At 44.7% G+C, this 15000-nt stretch overlaps 2 protein-coding genes across 2 annotated transcripts in view; one reads left to right on the top strand and one right to left on the bottom strand.

Annotated features, from left to right (window-relative positions):
- anks1b (ankyrin repeat and sterile alpha motif domain containing 1B) overlaps positions 1–15000 on the bottom strand; it is a 253036-nt gene that overhangs the window by 161390 nt on the left and 76646 nt on the right. The window contains exons 6-7 of the mRNA XM_048268812.1: positions 12766–12867; positions 5101–5220 (exon numbers count right to left, since the gene is read on the bottom strand). Coding sequence (XP_048124769.1) covers positions 5101–5220; positions 12766–12867 — 222 coding nt within the window. The remainder of the gene's footprint in view (positions 1–5100; positions 5221–12765; positions 12868–15000) is intronic.
- On the top strand, positions 389–1514 carry LOC125310283. The gene is made up of 2 exons (XM_048267562.1): positions 389–1074; positions 1280–1514. Exons 1-2 carry the CDS (start codon positions 444–446, stop codon positions 1423–1425), a joined length of 777 nt encoding a protein of 258 aa, XP_048123519.1. The 5' UTR covers positions 389–443; the 3' UTR covers positions 1426–1514.

The raw sequence follows: 15000 nt of genomic DNA, 5'->3' as shown, positions 1-15000 counted from the left end.
GTTAAATCTAAGTATAATATATTGTTTTGTATTTGTATGTCGCTTTGGACAAAAGCGTAACCATAACCGTAACTGTAACTGTAACTACATGTAATGACAATGTCTTAGCTTATATGTGGAGCGCTTTGGGTTGCACTCTGTGCACGTTAAATGCGCTATACAAATAAAACTGACTTGACTTGACTTGACTACATAATCAAAAGAGTCAAGAGAGATAATGATTCCAAAGATTTCACTGAATGATGCATTTAACTGGTAACAATAGTCTTGCATCAAACCATTCCGTATAGGATCACAAAGGTGGCTAGGCAACAACATGATGCTATAGAACATAGCACAGGGTAGAGTGGAATTTTTGTTCACTTTTGCTTGAGTTTGTGTAGAAGTTGGCTGGTTTTAGATTTTTTGCTCATTTTTCTGTGATTTCTGGCAGTCTTTGTTCAATGCGGTTCTGCTGGTTCTTAGCCTGCTGCCTGGCAGCACGGCAGGATGAAGGCAAAAAAAATAAGAGATGTGTCAAAAAGTACGGACTGGTGGAGCTAAAAAGAGAACTGGAGGCTTTGGGAGTTAACATTGATGGGCACGTGGATGAGACTAAAAAGAAAAACAAAATGATCAAAAGAAAATTACAAAAGCTCCTCATAAAGGAGCTGAAGAAGATTGAGCACGATAAAAATGGACTGGACAACAGGGCTTACGAAGATGGGTTCACTATGCCCATGGATATCCCCCAACATGTCTTATCTGCTCTGAATGAACTGGAGGCTTTGAGAATTTACAGTGATGAGGACGTGGATGAAACTACAAAGAAAAACAAAATGAAGAGAAAAATTGAACTACAAAGGTTCCTAATAAATGAGCTGAAGGAGGTTGAGCACAGCAAAACTGACCTGGACAACCACGTTTATGAAGAGAAATCACTAATCACTATGCCCATGGATATCCCTGAAGATGTTCTAAATGCCCTAGACGATCTGGACACATTCTTGGATAATGAGTTGGAAGTATCAGAGACATATGAACGAGAAGATGCCGTGCTCGACAGTCTCCTGTTTAAAGTGGACTCGACTCTGGGTAAGTAGAATACAGTATATCTGCTCACATTGGGTGTAAGAAGTAGCCTTGCATCACCAAAACCCAACTTGAGCAATAAGTGGGCTATGTAAAACGTGAGCTCACATTTAAAACATCAAAATGGTTCAGTTAATTTGAATAAAGTGCTCCTCCAATTTGTTTCGCTTCAGAAGGACAAATAAAATGCTCCTCCAATTTGTTTCAGAAGGACAAATGAAAAGGAAGAGAAACAGAGAGCATGGAGGTCAGACGCTGGAGACAGGAAAGAGAGGGCGAAGCGGGAGGCCTGTTCCTGGAGTGCCCTACAAATTCACAATGACTCCGTTCCTGGGAGGAGGTTTTGTGTGGTAGGACACAGCAGCAGTCGACTGACAAGGACAAGGACCATCACCAACAATCAATAAAACCAAAACCAGAAGCCAGACTTCTGGTGATCTTCACTGTTTCTCCTCTATTCATTTCTCAAAAATAATTCTGCAACCTAATGACTTGTAGGACTAGTAAGGACCAGATGGGAACGTATGATATTTTTTTTTTATTATTATTTGTTTTATAAAATGTCATATTATCTGTTAAGATTCAAGTTCAGTATGCAAAAATGTTGTTGAACTATTACTGAACACCACCTTAACCAAATTCAACCACTAGAATGGAGAATATAACCTTACGGAGTTAACACTGATGAGGACGTGGATGAAACTAAAAAAGAAAAACAAAAAGAAGACCAAAAAGGAACTACAAATAATAAATAATAAATATAATATAATAAATAAATATAATTCAAACATAATTCTGCAACCTAATGACCGTAGGACAAGTAAGGACCAGACGGTTTTATGAAAAGTACATAGAGAGTAATTTCCTGTGTATTAGCTGTATTGTGTATAAACCGCAGGACAGTGTTTTATGCAATATAATACCATATTAACTGCCCCCGTGTATTAACCTCATAGCTGAAGAAATTTTGTGATATCAATGTATAAACCTCGGCTAATAGTTGGGATATTACGGTAACATTGAAGCTAACATTTACGCTACAGTGTAGAGAGGACTATAGCTAGGGGTAGGATATGACTCTGAGTGTGTTGTATGACTGCATGTGTGTGTGTCGCTGTTTTACATTTGTGTGTATCTATTATTATTGTTATTATATTATTAATTGAATGGACATTATTGTTTATTGTTGCTATTTTCCCTTCATTTTCATTGTTTATTTCATTAGCCTATTGATTGAATTGACATTGTTGTTTATTATTGCTATTCTCCTGAATGTTGTCTGACAAACATTTTAAATGGTCCGTGGTCAGCATTCTATCCACAACTCAAAATAGCTGCTTTGATTGACATGAAAAGTAGTTTGATACAACTAAGTAAAAGATAAAAATGAAGCCAATTCAATACATCACATGATGTCTTATTTAACAGTCGGAGCAGCTGTACTGTAACTACTCTCGTTCTCGCCCATGGTAAACCATCTGCAGGCAATTGAATAATGTGCCATGTTCAATTACAGCACCCCTAAGATCTATTGACCCATACACTCATCCACATAAATCATATACATTGGATGCATATATACATCTGCTATACATGACACAGTTATAGCCTGTACTGCATAACCACTCACTTCAACTGATGCAACCACTCACTTCACTGATTAGGTGTATACATGTAATGAAATGTCTTTATCACATCCACTGGATGCTGAACTATTTCCTCTGTAGCCACTCTGGAGATGCATACTGTGTTGTTTGTCAGACGAGGAACATGTTCTTGTAACCCCCGCACGTGTTGAGCGTTGGCTACACATGTTATCAGCGTGTGCTGGAGCTGTACTGCCCTGCAGCCCTGTTGCACACTCACCCAACGGCCTCTCGTGTAGCCTGGGGCAATGCTAAACACTCACACACACATGCACTCACACTCGCACAGACACACACACACACACACACACACACACACACACACACACACACACACACACACACACACACACACACATGCTCACGCACACACACACACACACACACACACACACACACACACATACACACACACACACACACACACACACACACAGGCAAGCAGGATAAACCCTACCAGTCAGTACGTGTCAAAATCTCTAAAAATCTGTAGCCTGAATCTGTATCGGTACATCTCTGCTCTGAGGTGTATGTGTGTATCTGGGTGTGATTGTATGTACATCTATGTCTCTGTACTAGGGTCCTGCTGTGCATTGGGGTGTGTGTGTGTGTGTGTGTGTGTGTGTGTGTGTTACTCCAGGGAGACTGGAGCAATTAGTATCAGTAAGTCACTTTACATAAAAGTGTCAGCTAAATGCATAAGCAAGTGTGTGTATCTGTGTATGTATATCTGTGTGCGTACATCTCTGTCTGCATGTCTCAGCACAGTGCTGCAGAGACAGGGGTGTGTGTGTGTGTGTGCGTGCGTGTGTGTGTGTGTCTTTGTGTCGATGGGTGAGTGTATATGTCCATGTGTTTTTGTGTGTGTCAGTATGTGTGATTGCGCATACATCTCTGTCTGCATGACTCTACACTAAGGCACTGCTGTGCAGAGGCATGTGTTTCTGTTAGTGTGTGTGTGTGTGTGTGTGTGTGTGTGTGTGTGTGTGTATGTGAGTGTTAGTGTGTGTCAAAGTGTGTGATTGCACATACGTCTCTGTCTCCATATCTCGGTGCTGAGTTGCTGCTGTGAAGAGACAGGTGTGTGTGTGTGTGTGTGTGTGTGTGTGTCTGTGTGTGTGATTGCGCGTATATCTCTGTCTGAGTGTCTCAGTACTGAGGTGCTGCTGTGCGGTGGCGTGTGGCTGCCTTCATTTTCCGGCTGGCCGCCTGCTACCTTCAGCAGAATTAGAGATAATTAAAGGTCTGCCAACACAGCCCTGATTGAGACGCATGGCTCCAGCAACACAAAGAGCTCAGCCAATACACAATCACACCCCTCCGTGCATCCTCCATACACACACACACACACACACACACACACACACACACACACACACACACACACACACACGCCACCTGTGCTGCAATGCCACCACTAGAGGCAGTGTTGCCCTTTCTATGCCCACAGTTAATACTGTCTGCAGTACCTATTTCTGGCCACAAGAGGGCAGAAGGTACCACGGAATGGAAACTTTTAGTACAGCTCAATGGATTGAGGCGGAGGGGTGATGAGTTCTATGCTAAATGGAGGTCAGTCACCTATAACTAATTTGGATGTCCTGTGTGGAGTAGAGAGCTTAAGCCGTCAGATTGAGTGTGTGTGTGTGTGTGGATAGATAGATAGATACTTTATTGATCCCCAGGGGACATTCAAGAGTGAGTGTGTGTGTGTGTGTGTGGGGGGTTGTGTTATTGACTGTGCTGTATGCAGTGGGTGTTGTATCTTAGTTGCCATTGTATCCCACACCATAGACTTTAGCCCAAAATGGAAGGCAGCCACTTATACTGTATAACTACGACGGGACATACACAACAGAGAGATACACACTCATATGAAGGCCCATGCACACACAGACATGTGTGTGAGAGCACACACTCAATCCCTTACACTAAGGATATGAATTGTTTACAACCATAAGCATAAACATACAGAAACAAAGACACAACAAGAACCTGTACATAGGTACATGACTGCACATATATACAGTAATAGCTAGACCATACACCATATAAGAACATTATATTAGGTTTTACATGAATGTATTGTACACACTCAAATATCTACATGTACACACACATTTGCACATAATACAAACACACACACACACACACACACACACACACACACACACACAGAGACACACACACACACACACACACACACACACTGCACACACACACACACACACACACACACACACACACACACACACACACATGCACACACACACAGATACACACACACACAGACACACACACACACACACACACACACACACACACACACACACACACACACACACACACATAGACACACACACACACACAGACACACACTTACTCTTGTGTCTGAGGGAGGGAGAGGCGGCGGGCGAGGACATGTTGGTGCGTGGGGTGGGGATGGGGCAGTGGCGCACCGGCTCCTCCAGGAGACTCCGGTCACACTCGTCCATCATGTAATCTAGGGAGAGAGTTTTTATGTTATTATTATTATTATTATTAGTAGTAGTAGTAGTAGTAGTAGTAGGTAGTAGTAGTAGTAGTAGTAGTAGTAGTAGTAGTATTATCATCAGATTCAGTTTTCTTAAACCTACTGTATTCAAGGCATTGTTTTTTTTGTTTAGACAAGTTTATTTTGGCAATACTGATTTAAAACAGTCATGCAAATAAAATGCATCTGAATTGAATTGAATTGAGAGACAGACAAACACACCTTTATCAAACCAGTGTTGAAACCATTACATTGCATTACTTAAAACACATTCATACAATGCATGAGGACATACAGCATAGACAATCCCTGATTCATGTGTATGAGAGAGAGAGAGAGAGAGAGAGAGAGAGAGAGAGAGAGAAGGGAGGGGTGTTATGAAACTACTCCTTCATCATTTCCCATCAGTGAACCATTAAAGCAGGCACAGCTTTAAGATGCCTGGTCAGGAGCTTCTCAGTGTGAGAGGGCAATTTAGGCAAGGCGATAGATCCACACTACAGTGGCACTCTACAGTGACCTTATTAATTAGAACACGAACACACACACACACACACACACACACACACACACACACACACAGGCACAGCTGGAGTGGGAGGGAGTCTCGACACTCCTGCTGTGAGCTAATGAGAGATGGAGGCAAAAGTTCAAAGGTCAAACTACTAGGTTCTGGGAATGCTGGGAGAGAGGTATATGTGTACGCCGAGACAATAATCTCACACACACACACACACATCTCACATCCTCTCCTCTTCCTGAACCTCCCCTGTCTTTTCAACTCCTTTCTCTCGCTGTGCTCTTCCATCTTAATTAGAGGAAAAAAAATACCAACCATCCATTCTTACTAATGTGCACACACACACACACACACACACACACACACATACTCACACATACACACACGCATATATGTAAGTGGCTCCGATTTCTCACCATCAAGTGTCAGAAAGGGTCTTACTCGCGAGACAACTTAACTACCATTAATATTTCACTCTGAAAGGAAAGTGTTTCCTTTTGTGTGTGTGTGTGTGTGTGTGTGTGTGTGTGTGTGTGTGTGTGTGTGTGTGCGTGGACAGTTTTATTAGAAAGAAAAGAGAATCTGGGTGAGAGCGTTGGAATGCTGTTTCTGCTGAAACAGGAAATGGGATGCTTTTTGATGGGTTCTGCATCTCACAGCGGCTTGCCCCCGATCCGCGGCACACACACACACACACACACACACACACACACACACACACACACACACACACACACACACACATTTATTTTTCCGCCTCTCATTTTGCTTCCCTCCCTTATCATCCCTTGTTCATTTCCTCTCATCCACCTCCTTCCACCCCTCCATCATTTTCTCTCTCCTTCATTCACTTCATCTTCATTTCCCTCTTTCCTTCTCTCTCTTTTCCCTCCATCTATCTTCATCTCTCTCTCTCTCTCTCGCTCTCTCTCTCTCTCTCTCCATTGAGACTGTGAGGGGCCTTGAAAACCACACGGTGATATAGGCATCCATTATTACGCATTCTAAACCACGCTGCTGTTGCAGCCATAGGCTGGGCTCAGAATACACCATGGTGGTGGTAACAATAATGTGTTACCCTCAACAAGTGTCAGGTCAGGAAAACCAGCACGTTCATCATGGCATTCCGAAGGTTTCCGGAGAGGAACACACACACACACACACACACTCACACACACACACACACACACCCAAACACTGCACACTCGGTATCGGTATCAAACTACCAGACACTCCTGACCTCCTTCTCAGCCAGCATCACTGCTGCTAAGACGGCTTTCTACAATGACAAAATCAACAGCTTACAGACACCTTTCGAAAACTTTTCTCAACCTTCAAATCGCTACTCAACCCTCAGCTGCCTCCTCCTCCATCCAGCCTTACTGCAGATACCCTCACCTCATTTTTTACAAACAAAGTGGCGGCAATCAGCAGTCAATTCTCTACATGCCCACTCAATGCATCTGACTCAGATACCGCCTCCTACAACCTCTAGGGACTGCTGGAACATCTTTTTTCAGCATTCACGCCTCTCTCCGAGAGTGAAGTATCTAGACTCCTGACATGCAGCCGTCCTTCCACATGCTCGCTGGACCCTATACCTACGAGCCTACTTCAGTCCATCAGCCCGACCATCGCTCCAGCTATCACACATGTGATCAATGCCTCGCTAACCTCCGCACATTTCCAACAGCGTTCAAAATGGCCGGGTAACACCGTTACTTAAGAAAGCTTCTCTCAACCCTGCTCAAGTCGAAGAACTACGCCCTGTCTCCTCCTGCCTTTCCTATCCAAAGGCATTGAACGAAAGCAGTCTCCAAACAGGTCTCTGACTTCCTTTCACAGAACAACCTTCTGGATCCAAATCAGTCTGGGTTCAAAAGCGGCCACTCTACCGAAACGGCTCTGCTGTCTGTAACAGAAGCCTTAAAAGAAGCCAGGGCGACCGCTCGGTCATCAGTACTCATTCTGCTTGACTTATCGGCTGCCTTTGACACGGTTAATCACCGCATCCTTCTCTCTATACTCGCTAACATGGGAATCTCCGGTTCTGCTCTCTCCTGGTTTGAATCCTACCTCACAGGACTTTCGTTTAACATATCATGGCTTGGTCAGCTATCTGCACCTCACCATCTCACCACAGGGGTCCCCAGGGCTCAGTGTGCTGGGCCCCTTCTCTTTGCTATCTACACCACCTCCTTGGGACAGATTATCCGTTCAAGATGGCTTCTCATACCACTGCTATGCAGACGACACACAGCTCTATCTGTCCTTTCTACCTGATGACCCCTTGATTTCAGCCGCGGATCTCGGATTGCCTCTCAGACATAGCTACATGGATGAAGGCACACCACCTCCAGCTGAACCTCTCAAAGACTGAACTGCTGGTCCTCCCAGCTAAACCTACCATACACCACAACATCAACATCAAATTTGACTCCCTGTCTGTTTCACCTACCAGGACTGCAAGAAATCTAGGAGTTGTTCTCGACAACCAACTAAACTTCTCAGATCATGTTGCCTCAGTCGCCCGGTCATGCCATTTCGCACTCTACAACATACGGAAATCAGGACTTACTTGACTCAAGATGCTACCCAACTTCTGGTTCAGGCAATAGTCATCTCACGACTCGACTACTGCAATGCCCTCCTGACAGGTCTCCCAGCCTGCGCAGTGAAACCACTTCAGATGATCCAGAACGCGGTGGCGCGCCTGGTCTACAACCAACCCAAAAGGGCACATGTTACCCCGCTGCTCATCCAGCTACACTGGCTACCTATGGCGGCCCGCATCAAATTCAAGGCTCTAACGCTTGCCTACAAAGTAGTCTCCGGTTCTGCTCCCACCTACTTGAATGCCCTCATACAGACATACGCTACCTCCAGACCGCTGTTCGTTCGAGCGACGTCTAGCTCTACCACCGGTACGCTCAAGCCAATCCAAACTTTTCTCATCTGTTGTTCCTCGTTGGTGGAACACACTGCCAGTTCCTACAAGGGCAGGGACATCCTTCTCCATTTTCAAAAAACTCCTGAAGACCCAGCTCTTTAGAGAACATCTCCTCTCATAGCAACACTTACAACAAGTCTTACTGATCCTAGCACTCACCAGCTGTCTTAAACTGACAAGTAACTGTTAAAAACAGCACTCACTGATGCACTTATTCTTACTGTACTCTAATGTTTTTAAATTGTCCTAAAATTGTTGAGAATTGCTCTAAAACTTAAACTGTTTACCATGTTGTTAGTCGCTTTGGCTAAAAAAGCGTCAGCCAAATGTAATGTAATGTAATATAATGTTTCATCACACTTTAGGTCAAAATCACACCGGAATTCTCCTTTAAGCAGTCGCATGAAATAAGGAGACTACAGACAATTCGGTTTTCAATTCAACTGTTAAACTAATAAAGTTCATTTTCAAGGTATGTGACTGCTATGTGAAATTTCAAATGCCTAGCCTACGCATTGCATTAGAAAACACTAACATGCAGTAAGCTAATGTTAAACTAAGTTAAGCTAACGTGTGCCACAAAAGGCTAATAGGCTACATTGTGCATATAAATAATGACAGGGGAAAGAAAAAATATTTTAATATGATAAATAAATGGTTTGGTTTGTTTTGACAAGCAGCGTGTCAGGTTGAGTGCCGTGGCTGAGTTGAGAGGTGGGCCTATGTCGTCATAAAATTGCCGGCTTTGCACCTACAGGCGTCTGCGCGGCGAAAGTTAGCCGGCGGTTTCAAAAATTCCCACTTCGGAAGCCGGTTTCAAAAACTATCGGTTTCAGTCTCCTAAACTGCCGGCGTCGTGTACACGCAAGGAGTAACCGTTAACAAAACCTCACCGGTTTCACAAAAACCGGCGTCGTGTAAACGGCCCCTCAACCTCTGATGGACTGCCGGTCACTTAGGTGGAGGCGTTCTGGAGACTTGGAGACTTGTGTAGCTTTTCTTATTGTAAGACTGACAGACACAAACCCTCCACCTCCAACTCATGTGTGTTTCAGGCAGCAGAGAGAGAGAGAGAGAGAGAGTGTGTGTGTGTGTGTGTGTGTGTGTGTGTGTGTGTGTGTGTGTGTGTGTGTGTGTGTGTGTGTGTGTGTGTGTGTGTGTATGTATGTATATTTCAACAAGAATCTTCAACAGAGTGGCTCACACACCCACACACAGACACACGGAGTGACTGCCAGCAGGTACAGCACTTGTGCAGTGAATAGAGTAAACCTCACTTTAGTGACCCCTTTAGAGAGCCGTTAGTGACAGACACTAGGACCCATGGGTTCATCATCCTTGCTACCACACCTGCCTCCTGTAGCAGCGTCCGGTGTGGGACCATAACTGTCTCACAACACCAGGGATGTAGTGGTAAAATAAGAGGTGGGTAAACCATGAATTCTGCAATCTCGGTGAGGTGGACTGCGCCATGCGGTATCGGATTTTTGAAAAATGCATCTATATGATATAGGATAATATTGGATAATACAATGTGATTTTTGAATGTTAAAAGTGAATAAACTCTTTTGAAAGGTGGATAAACTCTAACAAGAGGTGGGTAAACTCTATTTCTGACATTTCAGAGGTGAATAAACTGTGTTTACTTGCGTTTAGCCTCCACTACATCCCTGCACAACACAGATGACACACAGAGAGGAATCTCTTACTTGTCAGTAGGCCTACTTTACACTGTATGAGAAACAGCAGTCATTCGAGGAACAATAATGCATTTTATGTTATAATGCGCCTTTCAAGATGACAGAATAGAGCAGATAACAAAGGCAGTTGCCTAAGGCAACCAACAGTCTGTGGGCAGTGGCCATTGATTTATAACTGGAGGGGCTCTCTACCCCTCAATACCAGAGGACCATCTTATAGGGATGGAGGGATGGAGGGATGGAGGGATGGATGGATGGAGGAAGGGAAGGATGGAAGGAAGGGATGGAAGGGAGGAAGGAAGGAGGGAGGGGGGCATCACTTTGTGTTTGCCCGGGGTAACAATCGAGCCAGACTCAACGACGATGACAGTGACAGCGAGCGTGGAGCTGTCAAGAGTAATTCAGCGGCTAATTTGACCGACTCCATGTTGACCTTGGCATTGTCTAAGCGATTGTGTCATGACTAAAAAAAAAAAAAAAACTGGACAGTCATAGAAAGACATTTCTCAACACAGCTCAGGCCCTGGCTTGCCTGTAAGCTGTAGATCATGAACACTTTCCACAAACCTGTGATTTTGTAGCTATCACAGATGTGTGGTGTGTGTGTGTGTGTGTGTGTGTGTGTGTGTGTGTGTGTGTGTGTGTGTGTGTGTGTGTGCGTGTGCGTGTGTGTGTGGTGGTTGGGTGGCTGGTGCATCCTGCATAGTTTCTCTATACAGAGCCAAACTGTTGGCTGACAAACCCCAGACTGCTGTCTGTGTGTCTCTGTGTGTGTACTGTATGTGTGATGCGTCATTCCTACCCAGACACACCAGCACTGGCAGCCAGTAGAGGGTGGGACTGATGGGCCAACCAGAGACTGGACTCTCTGGTCAGATTGGACGCTCTGGTCTCTAGTTGACCCCCAGACCCTCTGGCTAAAGAGGGGGCTGATAGCCTGACCAGCGTCCAGAAACCAGACTGGTCATATACAACCATGCCTGCATTCACTCACACCTGAGCCTCATTCAGACGGCGTATAGCAAAGAGGGATTCCCCTATCGCCCATCGCTGACCACCTGAGAATGTTTCATTTAGTTTAACTTTGTTGTGCCACATTTCACACTGACAACTGTTATTTTGTCTGTAACCGCTACAAGTGGCTGAATTCCATTAACATTCCATGGTCTCCCATGGCCACAAGACTGTGTGAATGCACTTGTACTGGGGGGGGGGAAGAGACAGCTGGTCCTGCTTGCTACACAACTCAGGAGTGGACCGAGTGGATCTTTGGGCCAGGTCTGGCTCAGGTGTGGCTGAGCTCTGGCCCAGCTCTGGCAGCCCAGTGTGGAGGTAGACTCAGTCCAAAGCAAACTCAGCTGGGTACTGGGTAGCAGGCCAGGGGCCAGTACTGTAATCTGACAGCGGTGGACACACAGACTGAAGTGATGTTGACTTTCTATGGAGCAGCGAGAGAGAGAAAGAGAGGACTCTTGTAATAGAGGGATGGAGGACACACACACACACACACACACATGAAAAAGATACAAAAAATACAGACGCACAAAAGTACTGAACACAAGCAGACAGAGAGAGAGAGAAAAGAGAGAGAGAGAGAGAGAGATCCCATTGTTCTTTAATCTCAGATAAACTTCCTGAAGAGTTTTTTTTTATTTTTATCAATCAGCACACATCCGTCTTCTAAAGAACTCTCTAAACAACAGGGTGGACTGGGGACAACAGGCAAAACCCCATGGTGGGGTGTGTGTGTGTGTGTGGTGTGTGTGTGTGTGTGTGTGTGTGTGTGTGTGTGTGTGTGTGAGTGAGAGTAGTGTTGGGAATGCATTTCTCAGCTACTGAAGAGGGTACTTAAGAGCAAAAGGGGCCGTGAAGTGTTTTACAATATGCTGCGATAATAAGAGAGGAAGAGAGGTATATAAAAGGAGTTTGTGTGCATTTGTGTGTGTGTGTGTGTGTGTGTGTGTGTGTGTGTGTGTGTGTGTGTGTGTGTGTGTGTGTGTGTGTGTGTGTGTAAGACAGAGAGAAATGGATTAAAAAAACGTTTTTCTGGCCCCAGCAGTGGCACAACTGGCTGGGGCACCTGCACGCCGGCGACCCGGGTTCGATTCCCACCCCGTGGTCCTTTCCGGATCCCACCCCGACTCTCTTTCCCACTCACTTCCTGTCAATCTCCACTATCCTATCTGATTAAAGGCATTAAAAAAAAACAAAAAATATACTTTAAATAAAAAAAAAATTAAAAAAAGTTTTTCTACACAAGGTGCTACAAAGTTGTGCAAGGTATGTGTGTGTGTGTGTGCGTGTGTGCATGTGTTTGCGTGTGTTTGCGTGTGTATGTGTGTTACCTTGAATAAGGCCTGCGATCTGGTGTGATTTCTGTGTCGGATGCTCTCGGAGGATGTCCAGCGCTGTCCTCCCCTGGCAATCTCTGATGTTCAGATCAATCCCTGAGAAACGAAACAATACACACATGACACACACATAGAAAGACATGTGCATGAACACACACACTCATACCACAAATACTACCCCCACACACACACACACACACATACACACATAAACACACCTTATACAACCTCATGAGAAGACTCTCATAAAAGACATGAATGCTACATTTATGCACAACACACAACACACTCACACATACACACACACTTCTGCACAACCACACAAAATACCTTGTTACAAATTAACTCATACACACCTACACATCTACACACACACACACACACACACACAGACACACACACACACACACACACACACACACACACACACACACACACTCTCTCTCAGCCCGCAGCTGAACTGAACACACACTATAAATAGAGCACGGGAGGTTGCCGTCCTGCTGTTTACAGTCTGGCTTAGTGAACTAAAGCATTACACACATACTGTATACAAATCCATGCTTGTTTACAGCATTATTTGTTTAATCTTTGCATTTGCATGTGTTTCCATTCGCCCGTGCAGGCATGAGGTGGGGGGCACAGTGCAACACAAAAAAAGTGAAGACGATATTCCTTCTGCTGGCCTTCCTTTGGACGATAATGAAGGATGTGAGAATATGGCCTCCTGATATACTTAAGCAGCAGGAGCAGCTATGTGTCCAAATCTGTATTCCTCGTTAGTCTGAATGAATCTTAGAATCTTTTATGTTATGATGGAGTGAAGCTACAGTGTGTGTGTGTGTGTGTGTGTGTGTGTGTGTGTGTGTGTGTGTGTGTGTGTGTGTGTGTGTGTGTGTGTGTGTGTGTGTGTGAGAGAGAGAGTATGTGAGAAAAAGAGAGAGAGGGTTTGTGTGTGTGTGTGTGTTAGACAGCCATGAGCTAGCTGACTGCAGTGAGGGGCATCACTGTCTGAGCTCTCTCCAGCCCTCCCAGCCAATCACAGAGCCCCGCTGCTAAATGGCCTGCCGATGTCCGATGTCCGATGTAACAAGAGGTCAGTGAATACACACAGTGAAGACACAAACACACACACACATAGAGATAAAGAAACATAGGACAGATTCCTGCTTCATTAAAGGAGAAGTCTTTGATTATGTTCCATGACACTCACACACAAATCACCTAAATTCTCCACATGTTCCTCTAACTGTAAGTCCAGAGCATACGTTCAAATACATCTCATAGTCCTGCATCTGTACATGAGAAACCCACTTAATTAGAGCCTCACACTACTTTAGCCAATCAACAATGTTGCTATGGCAGCATGGAAGGTCAGAGTGTATTTGATTGGCTTAAAAGTCAACTTTGCCAGAATCAGGCACTGCACCTTTCCCTAATGATGACTATTATTGATATATCTTTGCATCTACAATATCTTTTTTTTCTTTTCGTGTAAACCGCTTGCATCTGACTGAAGATAACCACTATCAGGAAATGTTGTACTTGGCACAGAAAAGCATGAACTATGATAAAGCATCTTGTTTCACTAAGACAAGATAAGCTTAGTTCATCTCCCTTCCTGTACTCCCACAGCTAAAGGTCCTGCTCCCATGCAGGAGTCTCATTGCCAGGGTAGTGATGTGTTGGTCTTTAGCGGGACTGACCGCTTTAGAGGGAGCCTTGGGGCAGGTTTATGGAGAGAGCGATGCTCGATGGCGACCCCATTGCAATATCTCTACAATATCACATCAAGATCTGACCTTTACAAGTAGACAGCTGGCTCTCTCTTTGTCTCTCTCTCTCTTGCTTGCTCGTTCGCTCACTGTCTCTCAAACACAAACACACACACACACACACACACACACACAAACAAACACACACAAACACACACGTACACACACACACACACACACACACACGCACGCACACTGACACATCCATATCCGAAGGCTTGGCAGTCACCCAAAAAACATTTTCTTTTTTTAATTACATCTAAAAAAAATCTAAACACAGCCACCCAGCCGGATGTCCATGTGAGTTCCTGTGCTGAGTTCGCCCAGTGAGCGACGTGCAGGGGGGTGGCGGGAAGCCTGGGGTCAAAGATCACCCCAGCCCAGGGCCACGCCAGCTGTGTGTGAAAACATCCTGCCCATCTCGCTAACGCTAGTGCCGCTAGAACCACCATAT

This window comes from Alosa alosa, chromosome 17 (assembly GCF_017589495.1).
Source record: "Alosa alosa isolate M-15738 ecotype Scorff River chromosome 17, AALO_Geno_1.1, whole genome shotgun sequence".
In the NCBI taxonomy this organism is placed as follows: domain Eukaryota; kingdom Metazoa; phylum Chordata; class Actinopteri; order Clupeiformes; family Clupeidae; genus Alosa; species Alosa alosa.
The sequence above is the reverse complement of the archived record's forward strand: the minus strand, read 5'-3'. Positions and strand labels throughout refer to the sequence as shown.